The following is a 19,110-nucleotide window of genomic DNA, read 5'->3' on the forward strand; positions in this document are numbered from 1 at the left end:
ATTTATTTTCATCCAAGTTCTAGTATAAAGTGAATGTGATACATTGGAAGGTGTAGACTGAGTTCATCAAGTCAGCAGAGTAAAGGCACTCAACATTTGATTATTTGATGCTGAGGAATTTATTTATTTATTTTTGTGGTACTGGGAATTGAAACCAGGGGCATTCTACTACAAGCTACACCTATTTCTTGTTCTTTATTTTTTGGAACAGGGTCACACTAAGTTGCAGAGGCCTCACTAAGTAGGCGAGTTTGGCTGAGAACCTGTGATCCTCTGTCTCGGCCTCCCAAGTACTAGGATTACAAGCATGGCCCACCATGCCTGGCTTAGGAATTTATTTTTTTTAAACAAAAATTTTTAAGTTGTTTATGTCTACTCTGCATCTTGTTGGGTATGTCATCTGTTTCTGATACCTTCCAATATATCCTATAGAAATTTATGCTAACTCACAAGGAACCAAAAGAAAGTCATGGAATGTTTTCAACCTCATAGTGTAAGTAGCTAAGCATGCAAAGCCTTTCTCTTTTTTTATCCTCTGAAGCTAGTAACATTAGCTGTCAGGCTGCCAAATACCCACAAAGCACAACATGCAGCAAACTTGGTGCATCCTTTTTCCTCAGTGCCCTTCCCCAGCCATTTCCACAGAAATGCTAAGCAGGGAAAGGGAGCCTGACTCCCAAGTTTGCTGTCTCGAGCAAAACTCTTGGCATAGATTTTTCAGAGTTGCTGCATTTGGCTTGATCTTTTCCTGAGCAGCCTCGTAACCGCCGCCTTGCTCTAGGGCTGCCTGCAGCAACCTTTCTGACACAGGTTTAATGCTGATTAGTCCCAAAACAATCTTAGGGCAGGGCTCCCTGCCAGGACACAGAATGAACAAAATTGGTTTGCACACAGGCCAGCTGCAATTGCTGCAGCTAGAGGCTGTCGAATGAGGACCAGTTTCATGTTTACCAAGATGAGGTTAAATTAGCACAGCATGAAGCAAAAAGAACAAAAAAAAAAAAAAAAAAGAAATAAAGAAAATTAGCCAACTAGAATAATGCAGTCAGTGAAAAATTAGGTGATTTTAAGACAGTTTGAGATGCAAAGGTAATGCACACTACCAGAATCTTTGCTTGTTAATAATTCTGGTAAAAATGATATATTTGTATAGTGCTTAAAAGCTCAGAAATTACGTTTGAGAAACATCACTGTTCTCTATATATTTAATATGTGCCTCATGCTTAGCCCTCAGTCTGGCATCAGGTGTAAGGGTGGACATTTAATAGGGGAGAATATTGTCTTTGGGTTTTTAGAGATTTAATTCAAACTACAACTGTCTTTAGCCTTAGGCAAACCATAGAATTGAGTATTGGCGTCTTCCTGATGTAAAATAAGGGAGCTGGTAATCTCTTAAAAGATTCAGAGCTAACACTTTATGAAGTGTTCATTTATGCAGTTATTTTCTAAAATCATTGAACCAGATTTTGTGTGTTTATAGAGCGATCTCTTGTAGAGGGGCTTCCAGCTTAGAAGAGGAGTTAAGATGAGCCACGCAATTAGAGGATGTGAATGTAAGCGGTCTCTGACTTCCAGAGCTTCCATTACAAGACTCCCTTTCCTCTTCCTTCCCTCTACACTGTTGCCATTGAAGAAACTGCTTGTAGGTCCTCTGGGAACCCAAGCTTTTCAAAGGAATCTGTAGATAGCCTCCTTCCCTCCCTCTTTCACTTTTTCTTCAGTACTAGAGCTGGAACCCAAGGGCCTTCTACCTCTGAGCTATACCTCCCTCCCCTTTTTATTTTTTTGAAACAGGATCTTCTTAAGTTACTGAGGCTAGTCTTGAACCTGTGGTCCTTCTATCTCAGCCTCCCAAGTACTGGGATTACAGGCATGTGCTACCACAGCTGGCGGCTACTGTATTTTCCTGTAACCAAAGAACTGAGTGTTGACTGAGATCATCCAAAATGAAAGACCAAATGCTGTGAAGAAATAGGAAAAATAAATAACAGGGCGGTAGTTCTTTATGGCATGGCCTTAACTTCTTTTAGTTTTGAATTATACCAATACAGAGAATATGTTGTACATCATTGGAGGAGATGACTATAACATGACACATTGTAACCTGGATGTGGTAGTGCGCATTTGTAATCCCTCTTCTTAGGAGGCTGAGACAGGAGAATCACAGGTTGTAGGACAGCCTCAGCAAGTAGTGAGACTCACCAGCCTTTCTTTAAGCATTGGATTTTTGGATTATTCATTCGTAAAAAATGGGAAGTCCTCTAGAAATCATCCTAAGATGATTTGATTTACTGTATTTTTCACAGAAATATGATGTAATAAACATTTATGGTAAAATATACTGATCTTGTAAGTATATCTGCAAAATTATACCTAGAAAGTTCTTGCAGGACCAAAAAGTCAATCATGCACTTTCCTTGGTTATTTCTTAGTTAATCCTATGTCATACTAGAAAGAAACAAATACTTCTACAATAATAGTAATTTTTATTAATTAATTTTGTTTGTGTTTGTGTGTGTGGGGTACTACAGGTTGAATTCAGAGATATTCTACCTCTGAGCTATATCCCCAGACCTATTTTTATTTTGAAACAGGGTCTTGCTAAGTTTACGAGAGTCTCGCTAGTGACTGAGGCTGTCCTTGAACCTGCAATCCTCCTGTCTCAGCCTCTCAAGTACTGGGATTACAAGTGTGTACCACCATGTCCAACAACAATAATAATAATTTAAATGGATAATCTCAGTATAATTATAACCTCATATCTATTCCTATAAAATGGCATAGTACTTATAAAATAATTATTCTAGATTTTTGTACAAATAAGATAAAAATCTTTACAGTCAGAGTAATCTATATTCTTTCTACTAGCCCACATAAAATTATTAATTTCTTTAGTAGATGGTTTTTCAAATCATACTGTACCAGGTACTATGTAGGTCCTGGGAATTCAGTGGTGAAGAGGATAAAACACGCTCATAGACCTGAAAACTTCCAGATAAAATGACTGTAAATTCCTAGGCACGCGCACACACTTGTAATCCCGCTACTTGGGAGGCTGAGACAGGAGGATCGCAGATTCATTGCCAGCCTCAACTACTTAGGCCCTCTGCAGCTTAGACCCTGTTTCAAAGTAAAGAATAAAAAATAGAGCTGGGAATATAGCTAGGAGGTAGAATGCCCCTGGGTTCAATCCCAAGTAAACACACACACACACACACACACACACACACACACACACACAACTTTAAGGGTGGCAATGAAATAAATATTTGTGGCTAACAGAAAAATACATGTAAAGGTTAAGTAAGTTGAAAAATCATAGTGTATTTGATAAAGAGCTACTAATTGCCACATGGCTGAAGTACAGAGTGCAAAGGACGTTAAGAAGCCTGTAGGAAGCCGGGTGTGATGGCGCATGCTTATAATCCCAGCATTCTGGAAGCTGAGACCAGAGGATTGCAGTTTGCAGACAGCCTCAGCTCCTTAGTGAGGCTCTCAGCAACTTAGTGAGACCCTGTTTCCAAATAAAATATAAAATAGGTCTGAGAGTATGGCTTGGGAGGTAGAAAGCCCCTGGGTTCCACACCCAGTACCATAAAAAAAAAAGAAGAAGAAGAAAATAGGGCAGGGTATGTGGCTCAGAGGTAGAATGCTGAGTGTTCAGTCCCCAGCACCACAAAAAATAATATTTATAATATTTACTGTTTTAATTACATAACTTCAATCATTATTGCCATTTTCCTTTCTGGTAAACACAGAAAGACTAAGTAGCCCAGGGTCACACATGGCTTAGTCATACTACGTTTATGGTCTGGAGACAGAATAGCTAATATTCATTTTCTTTTCTTTTTTTTTTGCGGGTCTGGGGATGGAACCCAGGGGCATTCAACCTCCGAGCTACACCCCCTGCCCTATTTTTTATTCTTTATTTTGAAACCAGGTCTCACTGAGTTGCAGAGGGCCTCACTAAGTAGCTGAGGCTGTCCGCGAACCGCAATCCTCCGGTCTCAGCCTCCCAAATGCTGGGATTACAAGCGTGCGCCACCATGCCCGGCTGCTAATACTCATTTTCCACATGATGAGAATATTCAGCTGTCTTTATCATATAAAACACTTTGTATGCTAAAAGGGATTTTTTAAATTCTAGCTTATTTCCCTCAATCTCTTGCAAGAGAAGGAAGTCTGAATAAATCTTAGGTTTTGATTTCATTAAGTCTTGGTATCATTAATTGTTGTAAGTAACAGGAAAAACAGTCTGGGGTTCAGTTTAGGATACTCTGAGCTTCAGGAGCTTGGGGTAGAAGTTTCCAGTAGGCATTTGGAAATGCTGACCTGGAGACAGAACGATCAGGATATGGATATATGCATATATGAGGTCAGGATGTTTATCTAGGCATTGTGGTGTACACCTATAATGCCAGTACTTAGGAGGCTGAGACAGGAGAATCAATCTCCAGGCTAGCCTCAGCAACTAGACCCTATTTCAAAATAAAATATAAAAATAAAGACCCAGGTGTAACTCAGAGGTAAAAGACTCCTGGGTTCAGTCCCCAGTGAGGTGGGGGATGTATGTGTGTGTGTGTGTGTGTGTGTGTGTGTGTGTGTGTGTGTGTGTTACCGGGGATTAAACTCAGGGGCTTTCTACCTCTGAACTAAATCTCCAACTTACTTCCTTGGGAGGCTGAGACAGGGGGATCACAGGTTCAAAGTTAGCCTCAGCTGCTTAGTGAGACCCTGTTTCAAAATAAACAATAAAAATAGGGCTGGGTATATAGCTTGGAAGTAGAATGCCCCAGAGCTCAGCCCCCAAAACCACAAAAAAAAGAAAGAAAAACAAACAAAGGAAGCCTGTGGAACAGCAGACACTGTTTTGGCCGTGCTTGGTGTTTCACTATATCCCAAGAGCTTAGAATAGCACCTTGGCTCATGGAGCTCCGTGAGTACTTGGTGAGCAAATGAATGAATGAAATAATTAGAAGAGGAGTACAGTCGGGGGTGGTGGCGCATACCTGTAATCCCAGTACCTGAGAGGCTGAGATTGGAGGATCGCAGATTTGAGGACAGCCTCAGCCACTAGTGAGACTTTCATCAAACTAGTGAGATCCTGTTCCAACTAAAATAGGGCTGGAGGTGTTCTCAGAGGGTGAATGCCCCTGAATTCAGTCCTCAAACCCTGGTCTCACACACACACACACACACACACACACACACACACACACGAAGGAGGAGTATGTTAAGAATGTTAGTTAATTAGCCCTATTTAATACTTTATTTTGAAACAAGTTCTTGCTAAGTTGCTGAGGGTATCCTCAAACCTATGATCATTCTGTCTTAGCCTCCCAAATACTGGGATTACAGGTATTTGCCACCATGTCTAGCTTAATAGAATTATTCTTAGTGTTAAATTATCTCTTTTCAGAGCTGAATAAATAGGTAGAAATACTTCATGAACTGGAACACTGAAAAAGCTTTGAAAGAAAGGCAAATTCGGTTTGGAAGCATTGAAATGAAGGCTGGTGGTCCTGGAATGGCTGTCGAGACTCTTGGTGTAAGGGTCATTCTATGAACTCAGGGATAGAGATCATCTTGAGGATTGTCTTTTGTGTTTTTTTCTGGTGGAAGGAAAAAGGATGACTTTGTTTTTTCCTTATAGAAAGGAAAAATTGCTGAGTGCGGGGGGAGGAGCACTGGTAATCCCAGTACTTGGGAGGCTGAGTCAGGAGAGTCACAGATTCGCTGCCAGCCTCAACAGCTTAGCGAGGTCCTCTGGAGCTTAGTGAGACCCTGTTTCAAAATAAAGAATAAAATAGGACTGGGGGTGTATCTCAGAGGCAGAAGCCTCTGGGTTCAATCCCCAGTGCCCCTCCCACACACACAAAGGAAAAGAAGAAAAGGCAGTTTCGTCCCTCTCGGTTCTACTCCTCGCCTCTCATTTTTAGCCTCTATGTTTGTTTGTTTATTTGCAGTACTGGGGGTGGAACCCAGGGGCATTCTACCTTCAAACTGCACCCCCAGCCCTGTATTTTATTCTTTATTTTGAAACAGGGTCTCACTGAGTTGCAAAGGGCCTAAGTAGCTGAGGCTGTCCGCGAACCGTGATCCTCCTGCCTCATCCTCCCAAATGCTGGGATCACAAGCGTGCGCCACCACGCCCGGCTCGTTTTTATCCTTCTTGACCATCGTGGTTTATGTTCATTTTGAAAACCTCAGAAAGTGATTCAAATTTTTTTTATCAGCAGGGCGTGGTGGTACATGTCTTCAATCCTAGTACTTGGGAGGCTGAGATAGAAGGATTACAGGCTCTAGGAAAGCCTCAGCGAGTAGTAAGACTCATCAACCCAGCATGGCCTTGTTTCAAATAAAAATTAAAACAACAACAATAGGGCTGAGGTTTAGCTCGGAGAATCTCCAGCGCCACGAAAAAAAAAGTTTTCTTTTCCTCTCCCAACAAAGGTGACTTGAACTTCTTTTGTCTTTTTTCTTTCATGGCAGCTTTGGGGATCGTAGCCTCTTGTAGAACCGTGAAAGTCACAGTGATCACATAGATCCCTTTGTCCTCTTGATGTACGAGAAGCATGATTTTACAGGCGTGTGCAGTGCTACCTCAGTGCTTGCCGAGCATGGTGGCACGCACTTGTAATCCCAGCATTTGGGAGGCTGAGACAGAGGATTGAGGTTAATGGCCAGCCTCAGCTATTTAGTGAGGCCCTTTGCAACTCAGTGAGAGAGACCCTGTTTCAAAATTAATAAAAAATAGGGCTGGGGGTGTAGCTCAGAGGTAGATACCTCTGGGTTCCATCCCCAGTACCACAATAAACAACAAACAAACAAACGAACTTGAGTGTTAAGCCGCATGTGGTGGTGCATACTTACAATCCCAGTACTTGGGAGGATGAGACAGGAGGATCGCAGGTATGCAGCCAACCTTAACTACCTAGTGGGGCCCTCCAAACCTTAGTGAGACCCTGCTTCAAAATTAAAACTAGGGCTGGGGTATAGCTTGAAGATAGAATGCTCCTAGGTTCTAATCCCCAGTTTGGCCAAACAAACAAACTTGGATCTTTTAGCTAACACTCAGCATATTGGGGGAGGACTTTGAAAGCCTTTGGATAAAAGGCACATTGATACAGAGAAATCAGAGACCATTTGCACTTAGCACAGTCACATCCACTGAGCCATTCTAGCTATCAACAATTTCAAGTAATTGTTGGGATAATAATGCTTCTGTTTGATTTTTTTATTATTGGAGGTGCTGGGGATTGTACCCAGATTTATTCTACCTCCAAGCTACCCCAGCTCTATTTTTATTCTGTATTTTGAAACAGGGTCTTACTAAGTTGTGGAGAGTCTCACTAAGTAGCTGAGTTTGGCCGTGAACCTGTGATCCTTCTGTCTTAGCCTCCCATGTACTAGGATTACAAGTCTGCACCACACCTGCTTGTTTGATTTATTAATATAATAATTATTATATATACAATATGTAATAATATAATATATTTTAATAATAATAATAATAATTATTATTATTATTGTTTTGAGGTACTGGGGATGGAATCCAGGGGCATTCCTCCTCCAAGCTGCCGCTCCCCCGCCCCATTTTTTTATTCTTTATTTTGAAATAGGTTCTCGCTGAGTTGCAAAGGGCCTAAGTAGCTGAGGCCGTCTGCGAACCTCAATCCTCCTGTCTCAGCCTCCCAAATGCTGAGATTATAAGCATGCGCCACCACGCCCAGCCCAATTCTAATAGTATGTCATAGTGAAATTCAAAGTGACACTTCCATACTTGTGTATATCACTTGGTGTATTTCCTTCTGGATCACCCTCTACACACCCCTCCCTCCCGCATGGTACTTATTAACCTAAAAACCATGCACCCTTTCCTGATATCAGTTGATATTTTCATGACTTTTTGAAGTTTTCTTGTTTCATACTTTATTTTAAAAGGGGGTAGGCTGGGCGTGGTGGCGCTCGCTTGTAATCCCCGTGCTTGGGAGGCAGAGACAGGAGGATCGCACAGGTTCAAAGCCAGCCGCGCTGGCTTAAGAGACCCTGTTTTCAAAACAATATATAAAAAATAGGTCTGGGAGTGTAGCCCGGAGGTAGAAGGGCTTCCAGGAACCCCAAGACCACACACACAAAAAAAGGGGGTAGTATGATAAACAGTGATTAGGGGCAAAAACTTTCATTCCTCATTATCAGAGAACCCTGGGTCCTGGATACATTGTTAAGGTATATTCTCAAGTAAATAATCTCTCCTGCCAGGTGTGGTAGCACATGGAGGCTGAGCCAGGAGGATTGCAGATTTGAGGCCAGCCTCAGCAACTTGTGAGGCCCTCTGCAACTCAGTGAGACCCTGTTTCAAAATAATGAATAAAAAATAGGGCTGGGGGTGTAGCTGGGAGGTCGAACACCCTTAGATTCATCCTCTGGTACCAGGAAAAAAGTTGTCCTGTTCTATGCTTGGTGGTAGGCTGCTGATACTGCTGTTGTTTAGTAAAGAACTAATCTCTTTGTCCTGGGTTATTGGCACTGAATTTCTAAAACGGATGGAATTTCCTGAGTAACATGAAGATTATGTTAATGAGCTGACCGAGGGAGGGTCGGCCCCTAGATAGCTTTAGGGTGGGAGCAGTCTCCAGAAGGACAGACTACGCGATTAGAGGGTTAGGACTGAACTGGCCTGGCGTCTAAGGGGTAGAGGAGGCTGTCCATTGAGGTCAGTCGTGTGGCCAGCGATCTAACCAGCCATGTCAACCTCATGAAGCCCAAATGAGAACTCCGCGGGCTGCAGCTCAGCGGTGCGTTCTGGCTGGTTGGCGCGGTGGTGTGTGTGTCGGAGTGGAGGTGGACGTATGGAACCTGTGCCGTCTGAGACCTCACCCCATGTGTCTCCTCGCTTGGCTGGTCCTGTTGGTTTGTATTCTTTGTAATAAAACTATAATTGCAAGAATAGCACTTTTCTAATTTCTCTGAATTGTTTTAGTTAATTGTGGAACCTGAGGATTTTATGGGATCCCCCAGAGCTGTAGCCAGTCTACCAGAAGTACAGGCAGCCTGAGGACCCCCAAGTGTGTATGGTGTCTGAAATCATGTCGGTTATTTTGGAGTGCACGCTCTGGTAGGGTGTCTGCTGACTGGTTACCGAGAATTGAATCACAGTGTACTTATTGGGGTCGAAACAGCGGAAGAGTGTATTTTGGCTTTCACTGACTAAACTTTATTTATTTATTTATTTATTTATTTATTTATTTATTGCGGGTCTGGGGATGGAACCCAGGGCCATTCTACCTCTGAGCTACACCCTCTGCCCTATATTCTTTATTTTGAAAGCGGGTCTCACTAAGCAGCTGAGGCTGTCCGTGAACCATGATCCTCCGGTCTCAGCCTCCCGAATGCTGGGATTACAAGCGTGCGCCACCGCGCCCGGCTTCACTGACTAAACTTTAGTAATTGAAATGTATTTAGTGTTAAGCTAAATATGTTATGGCTCTTTATTTGATGTAATGAAGAGGGAAAATATTGTGAATCTCTTGATTCAAACTTATTACGTTGATGTTGACATACTCTTATTAAGATCTTTCTTGGCGTGTGTGTGTGTGTGTGTGTGTGTGTGTGCGCGCGTGTGTGTGTGTGTGTGTGTGTGTGTGTGTGTGTGTGTTTTGCTGGGGATTGAACCCAGAGGACTCTACTTCTGAGCCACACCCTCAAGCCTATTTCAGTGTTTATTTTGAAACAGGGCCTCACTAAGTTTCAGCGCTTGGCTCCATTCATTCTCCTTTAATATCATCCATTTATTTTCTCATCTTTACAGTGCATGCTTCAGAAGAGTCGTTACGCCTCGTGCCTCTATTTCTTCTTCCATTCTTACTTGGAACAACCCCAGATAAGCCTCAACCTACTGCCCAGATATCACCTGGGTCAGGGTCGCGGGCGACTCCTGAAACATTCTCTTCACTTGATTTCAGTGATGCCGCACACATCTGGCTTCTTTTTTACCTCCCTGGCTGCGTTTTGAATTTACCTCTTTGCCATTTCTGGTTTCCAAGAGAGTCCTTAGGGCTCTCATATCTGCTTTCCCACCTCCATTTGCACCTGTTTCCTAGATAATCTTATCCAGCCTTCTGGCCTTAAATGCCAACTATATAATATTGAGTCCAAGTTTCTAACTCTCCCCCTAAACTAAAATTTACATATGTAAATGTGCACTCAAAAATTTTATTGGGCCAGTTATAGTGGTGCACACTTGTAATTCCAGAACTTGGGAGGCTGAGATGGGAGGATCACAGGTTTAAGGCCATACTGGAAAATAAAACACAGAATGTCCCCGGGTTCCATACCCAAATAATAAATGAAATATTATGTTTTTAGGAGTATATTCTTTTGAGAAAAGTAAAGTCTGAATGATTAAAGCACTTTATATATCATATACACATGTGAGATATACATTCTCTTTAAACACACACACACACACACACACACACACACACACACACACACACACACACTGGATTATCTATTACCAATTTAGTGCACCTGTGTAGATTTTGTTGAAAAAAAATTTTTGTGTGTAAGTGTGGTACTGGGGATGGAACCCAGGAACATTTTATTTCCAAGCTATACGCCCAGCCCTACTTTTTATTTTTTTTATTTTTTTTTTAGTTTGAAACAGGGTCTTACTGAGTTGTGGAGGCCTCACAAGTGGCTAAGGCTGGCTGAGAACCTGCATTCCTCCTGTCCCAGCATCCCCCCCCCAAAAAAAAAAATTGGAAAACTGGGAGACTGAGATAGGAGGATCACAGTTCTGACCATTGTGCCTACATTACTATGACTTGCTTTAGGAAATGTTCTGACATCTCTTTAGAGATGTCTGATAGTGTGGTTATCTGGTTAACTCTTAAAAGACATTCAGAAGTTAATACTCTTCAAAGCAGCTTAGTTACAGACCTCTAGTTTGAGATTATCATTAGCCCATATGCTTAGAATAGTATCAAGAGTTGGCACTTCATAGTTAATAGTGCTTAACAAAGTAGTTAATTAAATGGGATCTTAGAGCCGGGCAGGATGGTATATACTTATAATCCCAGCACTTGGGATGCCGAGACAGGAAGATTGCAGGTTTAAGGCCAGCCTCAACAATTTAGTGAAAGTCTGTTTCAAAATAAATAGTGCTTGGGTTGTATGGGGGGATAGCTCAATCCTCAGTACCAAGGGGAGGAAAAAAAAAGAGGAAGAGGGGATCTGAATATAGAACACAGTTTATGTTTGCATAGAGTAGTTTACAAAAAGTAGATTACTTGTAGGATTAGATATAGTATATGTTAGTATATATAGTATAGATATAGTATATCTTACAAATTAGAATGTATTTTTGGGGGGAGTAGGGATGAGGTCTCATTGTTGCTCAGACTGGCCCAAACTCTTGGGCTCAGTGATCTACCTGCCTTGGCCTTCAAGTAGCTGGGACTAAAGGCAAGCACTTTCACACACTCAACTTTAGGATATAATTTTTAAAATATACTTATTTTTCCATAGCAGTTTCAGTTTATGAAAAAATTTATGAAAAAAAGATAGTCTGAGTTCCAATATACTCCCTCCTAATAGTTTCTCCTGTTGTTAACATCTTAACAGTAATGTGACACATTTGTTATAATGAATCAGTATTGGTATATTGTTAACTAAAATCTCTGCCCTATTTAGATTTCCTTAGTTTTGATTTAATGTCCTTATTCTCTTGAAGGATCTCATCTAATTTACCACATTCAGTTGCCGTGTCTCCTTAGGTTCCTTTTAGCTGTGACAGTTTATCAGAACTTCTGTTGTTTTTTTATTGTCAGCAATTTTGATGATTATGTGTCCGGACATCATTGGTTGCTCCTCTTGGAATCTGATGTTTCCCTCATGATTAGACTAGGATATACTCTTATAGATATGCTAAGACTATACTTAACTTTATCAGAAATTGCCAGACTGTCCTCCAAAGTGACTTTACCATTTTCATTCCCACCAGTAACAAATAAGGGTTCCTGTCATTTCACATCCTTGTCAGTGTTCAGTACAGTCAGTTTGTTGGACTTCAGCCATTCTAATAGGTGTGTAGTGGTTGGGATACAATTTCTAAAGATGGCCATTTAGTCTAAACTACCGTACTTTATAATATCTCACCAGAGAAACACTAGCCATTTCTTCATATTCCTCTTGAAATTAGCCTTAAGAAGAGGCTGTGTGTGCTTTCCCCCATATAAGTAGCTATTAGAGATGTTTTATTTATTTATTTATTTATTTATTTTTGTGGGTCTGGGGATGGAACCCAGGGGCATTCGACCTCCAAGCTACACCCCCTGCCCTATTTTTTATTCTTTATTTTGCAACAGGGTCTCACTAAGTTGCGGAGAGCCTCACTAGGCAACTGAGGCTGTCAATGAACCGCGATCCTCCCATCTCAGCCACCCAGGTGCTGGGATTACAAGCGTGTGCCACCACGCCCAGTTTATAGATTCTTTAATCATATCCCACTGGCTACATTAAAATTACCTACCTCCAAGCCAAGCATGGTGCCGCACACTTGCAATCCCAACATTCGGGAGGCTGAGACCGGAGGATCGTGATTCATGCATAGTCTTAGTTACTTAGGGAGGCCATTTGCAACTCAGTGAGACCCTGTTTCAAAAAATAAAAAGAATAAAAAATAGGACCGGGGGTGTAGCTTGGAGGTAGAATGCCCTGGGTTTCATCCCCAGTACCACAAAAATAAATAAATAAATTAATTAATTAAAAATTTTACTTACCTCCTTGCTTTCTTCTTACTAATAGCTTATAAACTGCATTCCACTGGTGTTAAGCTACACTTTTGATGTTAATGTCTCATGTTTAATTGCTTTTGTTTAATTTTTCTCATTTTCCATTCTTCAAAGTCATTTTTGCTTTTTTGTTTTTCTTTGTTTAAAAGCTTTTTTGTTTCTGTTACATTATGTAGTTTTGTACCAATGGCTAGAAGCAGATCGTCATGGCAAGAGCCAAGGTGCTGCAAATACGACTTCAGGTAAAAATAACAGTCAAAAAAGGTGAAGTGCTAGAAATCATTATTTTAATTCACCCCAAATCCATTATAAATTATTCATAAAGACTTAATTTGCTTCAATCCCTGAAAAAATATATTCACTAGACTTTAAGCTGTCTTGGCATATATTTTCTACCTTCTTAGGAAGAAATGCTTGATTGCAGCTTAAATTTAGTAGGTTACTTGGAAATATTACTTACACTTAAGTATATATGAAGTTATAGCAAGGATATTAATATTTGAGCTAATTTTTGGGGTGGTGTTGGGGATTGAACCCAGGGCCTCATAAGAATATTAATATTTGTATAAACTAGGTGTGGTGGCATACACTTGTAATCCCAGCATTTAGGAGGCTGAGGCAGGAGGATCGCAGTTCACGGACAGCTTCAGCTACTTAGGCCCTTTGTAATTATTCACTTGTAATCCTGGCTCTTGGGAGGCTGAGACAGGAGGATTTCACAGGTTCGAAACCAGCCTCAGTCACTGAGTGAGGCTCTCAGCAACTTAGTGAGACCCTGTTTCCAAATAAAGTATTAAATAGGTCTGGAAGTATAGCCCAGAAGTAGAAAAGCCCCTGGGTTCCACAAAAAAATAAAGAAAGGATGAAAACAGTACTGCAGATGTAGCTCAGAGGTAGAATGCCCCTGGGTTCCATCCCCAGGACCGCAAAAAAAAAAAAAAAAAAAAAAAAAAAAAAAAAAATATATATATATATATATATATATATATATATAAAATATGCACACACATATATACAAAAATATATATACAAAAATACGCATTTATATTTGTACAAATTTATAATCATTGCTTGTTTCAGGATAATATTTAAAAGATAAAAGTTTAGCTTAAGTGAAGAATGTTTATGTATAATTTCTATTTCCTGGGAATCCAAATTTTTAAACCTAGGCATTTTCCCTGCTTAGTCCTAGCAATAAATTGTAAGTTTAGAGCTTTATAAAACATGCATTCAGAATGAGAAGAGTAGGTTGTTTACCAGGCCCAAAAGGTATCCCGATCTCGATATTTTTTTATCTTTTATTTTGAAACAGGGTCCCACTAAATTGTGGAGGGCCTCACTCACAATCCTCACCTGCAATCCTCTCTCACCCTCCCAAATACTGGAATTACAAACCTATGCCACCACGCCTGGCTTCTAAAATTCTCTTTTCTTTTTTTGCTGGAACTAGTAGGAAGAACTGTCTCCACTCATTTCTAGATATTTAACAGTGATAGCAGAATTTCTAAATAGTTGATTCTTTCCATAATTTCCTTCAAAATAATATTTGCCAAAACAGCTTTTATATCTAATAATGAACTTTCCCATGGTGGTGATGGTGGTGGTAATGGTGGTGATGGTGGTGGTGGTGATGGTGTAGAGGTAACAATGTAGTGGTTTTATTTTTCTTTTGTTTGATTTGTGTTACTGTTTTGTAGGTCTTATATTTTTGTGAAGTTCTTTCTCTCTGGAAGGGTTTTCTTCTCTCTTGTTGATCATTAAGCCTCCTAGAGTGTGGCACTCCTTACATTGAGAATGGCACTGTTATGACTTTTCTGATTTATCTTTTTTCCCACTTCTAACTTGATAAATGCATGAATATAATGTTACTATTTTAATTAAACACGGACAGGAATTCATTAAAAGGTAAGTGCTGTGATGAGTTCTCCTCCTGCAGTGTTTTATATTTGACTAACATTTATGGATGATGAAAAAAAGCAATTCTAGTCTTTGATGATGGTAGGCAAAGAAGAGGCCTTTTTTTTTTTTAATGGTACTGGAGATTGAACCTGGGAGCATTCTACCTCTAAGCTACACCCCTAGTCCTTTTTATTTTTTGTTTTAAAACAGCGTCTTGTTGGCCGGGCGTGGTGGCGCACGCTTGTAATCCCCGCGCTTGGGAGGCAGAGACAGGAGGATCGCGCAGGTTCGAAGCTAGCCCCGCGCGCTGGCTTAGGAGACCCTGTTTCCAAATAAAAAAAATGCAAAAATAGGTCTGGGAGTGTAGCCCGGAGGTAGAAGGGCTTCCAGGAACCCCAGTACCACCAAAACAAAAACAAAAACAAAAAACAGCGTCTTGTTAAGTTGCTGAAGCTGACCTCAAATCTGCCGCCCACCTGTCTCAGCCTCCTCGGTACTGGGATGGCAGGCATGTGTCACCGCGCTGGACAGGAGAGGGCTTCTTGTGGCTCTGTATTAGATCTAAAGATGTGTTTGTTGCTGCATCAGTAACATAGTCAGAAGCATAGACTTAGACCCAGGAGGGAATTTATTTTATTTTATTTTTTTCTGAGGTTTTAAAGTGAAGTGGAATGTAACTATTTTTCTCACAAAGAAGTGAAAAATATTGCTGGGTATGGAGGTGCACCCTTGTAATCCCAGCATTTGGGAGACTGAGACGGGAGGATCCAGGTTTGCGGACAGCCTCAGCTACTGAGGCCGTTTGCAACTCAGGAGACCCTGTTTCAAAGTAAAGAATAAATAAAGTAGGGCTGGGGGTATAGCTTGAAGGTAGAATACCCCTTCCATCCCCAGTACTGCAAAAAAAAAAAAAAAAAAAAAAAAAGAATATAAAAATGTGTTCTTTTCACATGAACATCTAGTATCATTATTTAACATCATAGTGACATCTTTTACCCCAAAATCAGCAGTTCTGAACCTTGGCTCTGTTCTTCAGCATATTGACTCAAGGACAATTTCACATTTCTCCATTAATTTGATGTTTCTGTAACTTAGAAGCATGATGCAAGAACTTTTTTTTTTTTTTTTTTTTTTTTGGTGGTAATTGGGATGGAACTCAGGGGCCTTCTACCTCCTGGCTACACTCCCAGACCTATTTTATACTTTTATTTGGAAACAGGGTCTCTTAAGCCAGCGAGGCTGACTTCGAACCTGCATGATCCTCCTGTCTCCGCCTCCCAAGCGCGGGGAACCTTTCTCAGCCTCCCAAGTACTAGGATTACAAGCATGCACCACCACGCCTGTCTAGAAATAGTTTTTCTTTTGGACATGAAACCTTTAAACTCTTAGAAGATGAAACATGGGATAGAAAGACATAGAGGTGTGATGGTTACCTAAATAAGTTTAAAGAATCCAAAGGAAAATGATCACTGACAAGGACATCAATTAGAAACAATAGTTTAGTTGCTTTGGCAAATGTATTTAAATTATGTATGCTTATTCAAAAAAGCCCATATGAGGCAGCCTCAGCAACCTGCTAAAGCTCTCCACAACTTAGTGAGACACTTTTCAAAATGAAAAATAGGGCTTGGGGTACAGCTCAGAGGTAGAATGCCCCAAGTTCCATCCCCAGTACAAAATGAAAGAAAAAAAGAGCCCCTTTTTATTTCATTGCTATCTCTAACAAAATTTTAAAGTGTGACTTTCTCTTCTGTGATCTGTTAAGTTTTGCACTCAAAGGTGTTTGTGATATTTTTACTGAAAATGGAACCTAAGTCTAACAAGTGATCAAAGTATGACTCATAAGTCATATTGCTTGGTTATTTATTTATTTATGTCTTTATTTATTTGCTTTGTACTGGGGATTGGACCCAGGGGCATTCTCCCTCTGAGCTACACCCCCAGTCCTATTTTTCTATTCTTTTTTTTTTTCTTTTTTCTTTGAGATACTGGGGATGGAACCCAGGGGCATTTTACCTCTAAACTATATTCCCAGCCCTATTTTTTATTCTTTATTTTGAAACAGGGTCTCACTGAGTTGAAAAGGGCCTCAATAAGTAGCTGAGGCTGTCTGTGAACCACAATCTTCCTGTCTCAACTTCCCAAACACTGGGATTACAAGCATGTGCCACCACGCCCGACTTATTCTTTATTTATGAAACAGGATCTCACTAAATTGCAGAGGGCCTCACTAAGTAGCTGAGGCTGATCTCGAACCTGCGATCCTCCTGTCTCAGCCTCCCAAGTACTGGGATTATAAACCAATGCCACCATGCCCAGCTTCATATTACTTTATGATATTAATTGTGCAAATACTAAAATATGACATTTATATTTTGCTATAACGGTTAGTATTATACACTTAATTGAAACTTAAAAAGTAGAAAAACAACCCAGGAATGGTGGTACACACTTGTAATCCCTGTACTTGGGAGGCTGAGATAGGAGGATCCCAGCAAACTAATGATTGGCCAGCCTCAGCTATTTAGTGAGGCCCTCTACAACTTAGTGAGACCCTGTTTCAAAAGAAAGGGTAAAAAAAAACAGGGCTGGGGATATTGCTCAGAGGTAGAATTCCCCTTGGTTCAATCCCCAGTAACTAATACACACACACACACACACACACACACACACACACTCTCTCTCTCTCTCTCTCTCTCTCTCTCTCTCTCTCTCTCTCTCTCTCTCTCGAAAAACAAAGGAGACAAAATGCATTTGCTCCAAGATCTAATTTCTTGATCTCACCTTTTTGACGTTGGGAGTTTAAGACCCGTCCACATTAGAATGCTTTAGGAAAGCCAAGACATGGTGGCACACTTGTAATCTCAGTACTTGGGAGGCCAGGAGAGGAGGAACACTGTTTGAAGCCAGTGGTAGCAGTTTAGTGAGGCTATTGGCAACTTAGTGAGACACTGTTTCCAAATAAAATAGAAAAATAAGTCTGGAGGTATAGCTCAGAGGAGGAAAGTCCCTGGGTTCCATCCTATGTACCACACACACACACACACACACACAAAAAAAGTAAAAAACATTTAGAAAACGAAGGCATTTGGAAATAACAGGTCCTATGAGTATTAATTTGGTCAAGGAGATGAAACCACTGATCTGGCAGCTGTTACTGAAATTATATAAAATTAAGTATGGCCTACTTTTATCTTTCCATAATTTTGATAGATTATGAATTTGGTTTAAAATAGTTTATTTCTTTGAAAAGTCTAGTGTATTTAATGTGTTCTGTTCACTAAACAACTCAGTAATAATGGTTTTTTTTTTTTTTTTTTTTGTGGCACTGGGGATTGAACCCAGAGCCATTCTACTTCTAAGCTATTACTTCAGCCTTATTTTTTTATTCTTTATTTGGAAACAGGGTCTCACTAAGTTGCAGAGAGTTTCACTAAGTAGCTGAGACTGGCCTTGAACCTGCGATCCTCCTGTCTCAGCTTCCCAAGTACTGAGATTATAACTGCACCACCTTGCCCAGCTCTTCTCCTTTTAAAATTTCTTTTATTTATCTTTTTATTTCGTGATGCTGAGGGTGGACCACAGTCCTCAGAGATGTTAGGTAAGCACTATACCACTGACCTGCATTCTCAAATCATCCTACCAGTGATATTTTTAATTTTGTTAATTCTGTTCCTGATGAGTCCGGATGTAAAATCACATATGTTAAAGGTTTTTGTGATGCTTGGGAGGCTGAGAAAAAAGGATCGCATGTGGTCAAAGCTAGCCTTAGCTACTTAGTGAGGCTCTCAGCAACGTAGTGGGACCCTGTTTCCAAATAAAGTATAAAATAGGTCTGGGAGTATAGCCCGGAGGTAGAAAAGCCCCTGGGTTCCACCCTTAGTACCATTAAAAAAAAAAAAGATTTTTGTGGAAAATGAAATAAAAATGCCTCTTCTGTAGCATTTTGTAAAGTTTTAGTATCATAAGACGGAAGATTAGCTTAAATCAAAGGTACTTTAATCAGAACATGGTAGTGCACGCTTGTAATCCCAGTACTTGGTGGGCTGAGACAGAAGGATTGCAGGTTTGAGGACAGCCACAGCAGGGAGACTCTCATCAAATTAGTGAGACCCTTTTTCAATAGGGCTAGGAGTATGTTGATCAGAGGTAGAGTGCCCTTGGGTTCAATTACCAGTATGAACAACAACAAAACGTTTCTTTAGTGAGTTAAATGTTTCTAGACAAAAGTGGGTTTTTTTGTTTTGTTTGTTTGTTTTGTTGGTGATAGTATTAGGAATGGAATCCAGGATTACACTACCTCTGAGCTATACCTACAGCCTTAGTTTTATTTTACTTTATTTTTATTCAGAAACAGGATCTAGCCAGGCGTGGTGGCACACACTTGTAATCCCAGCATTCAGGAGGCTGAGAC

At 40.5% G+C, this 19,110-nt stretch overlaps 1 protein-coding gene across 3 annotated transcripts in view; it reads left to right on the top strand.

The window, feature by feature from the left end:
* DENND5B (DENN domain containing 5B) overlaps window positions 1-19,110 on the top strand; it is a gene marked incomplete at both ends in the record, with an annotated part of 170,963 nt that overhangs the window by 34,562 nt on the left and 117,291 nt on the right. For 2 of the 3 annotated variants that reach the window (XM_080706507.1, XM_080706508.1), the window contains one exon: window positions 12,974-13,039. The exons of the other annotated variant lie outside the window; for it this stretch is intronic. In XM_080706507.1, the coding sequence (XP_080562633.1) occupies window positions 12,974-13,039 (66 nt within the window). The remainder of the gene's footprint in view (window positions 1-12,973; window positions 13,040-19,110) is intronic. 3 annotated transcript variants of the gene reach the window in all.

Source organism: Muscardinus avellanarius (assembly GCF_963383645.1).
Source record: "Muscardinus avellanarius genome assembly, chromosome: 11".
Taxonomy (NCBI): Eukaryota; Metazoa; Chordata; class Mammalia; order Rodentia; family Gliridae; genus Muscardinus; species Muscardinus avellanarius.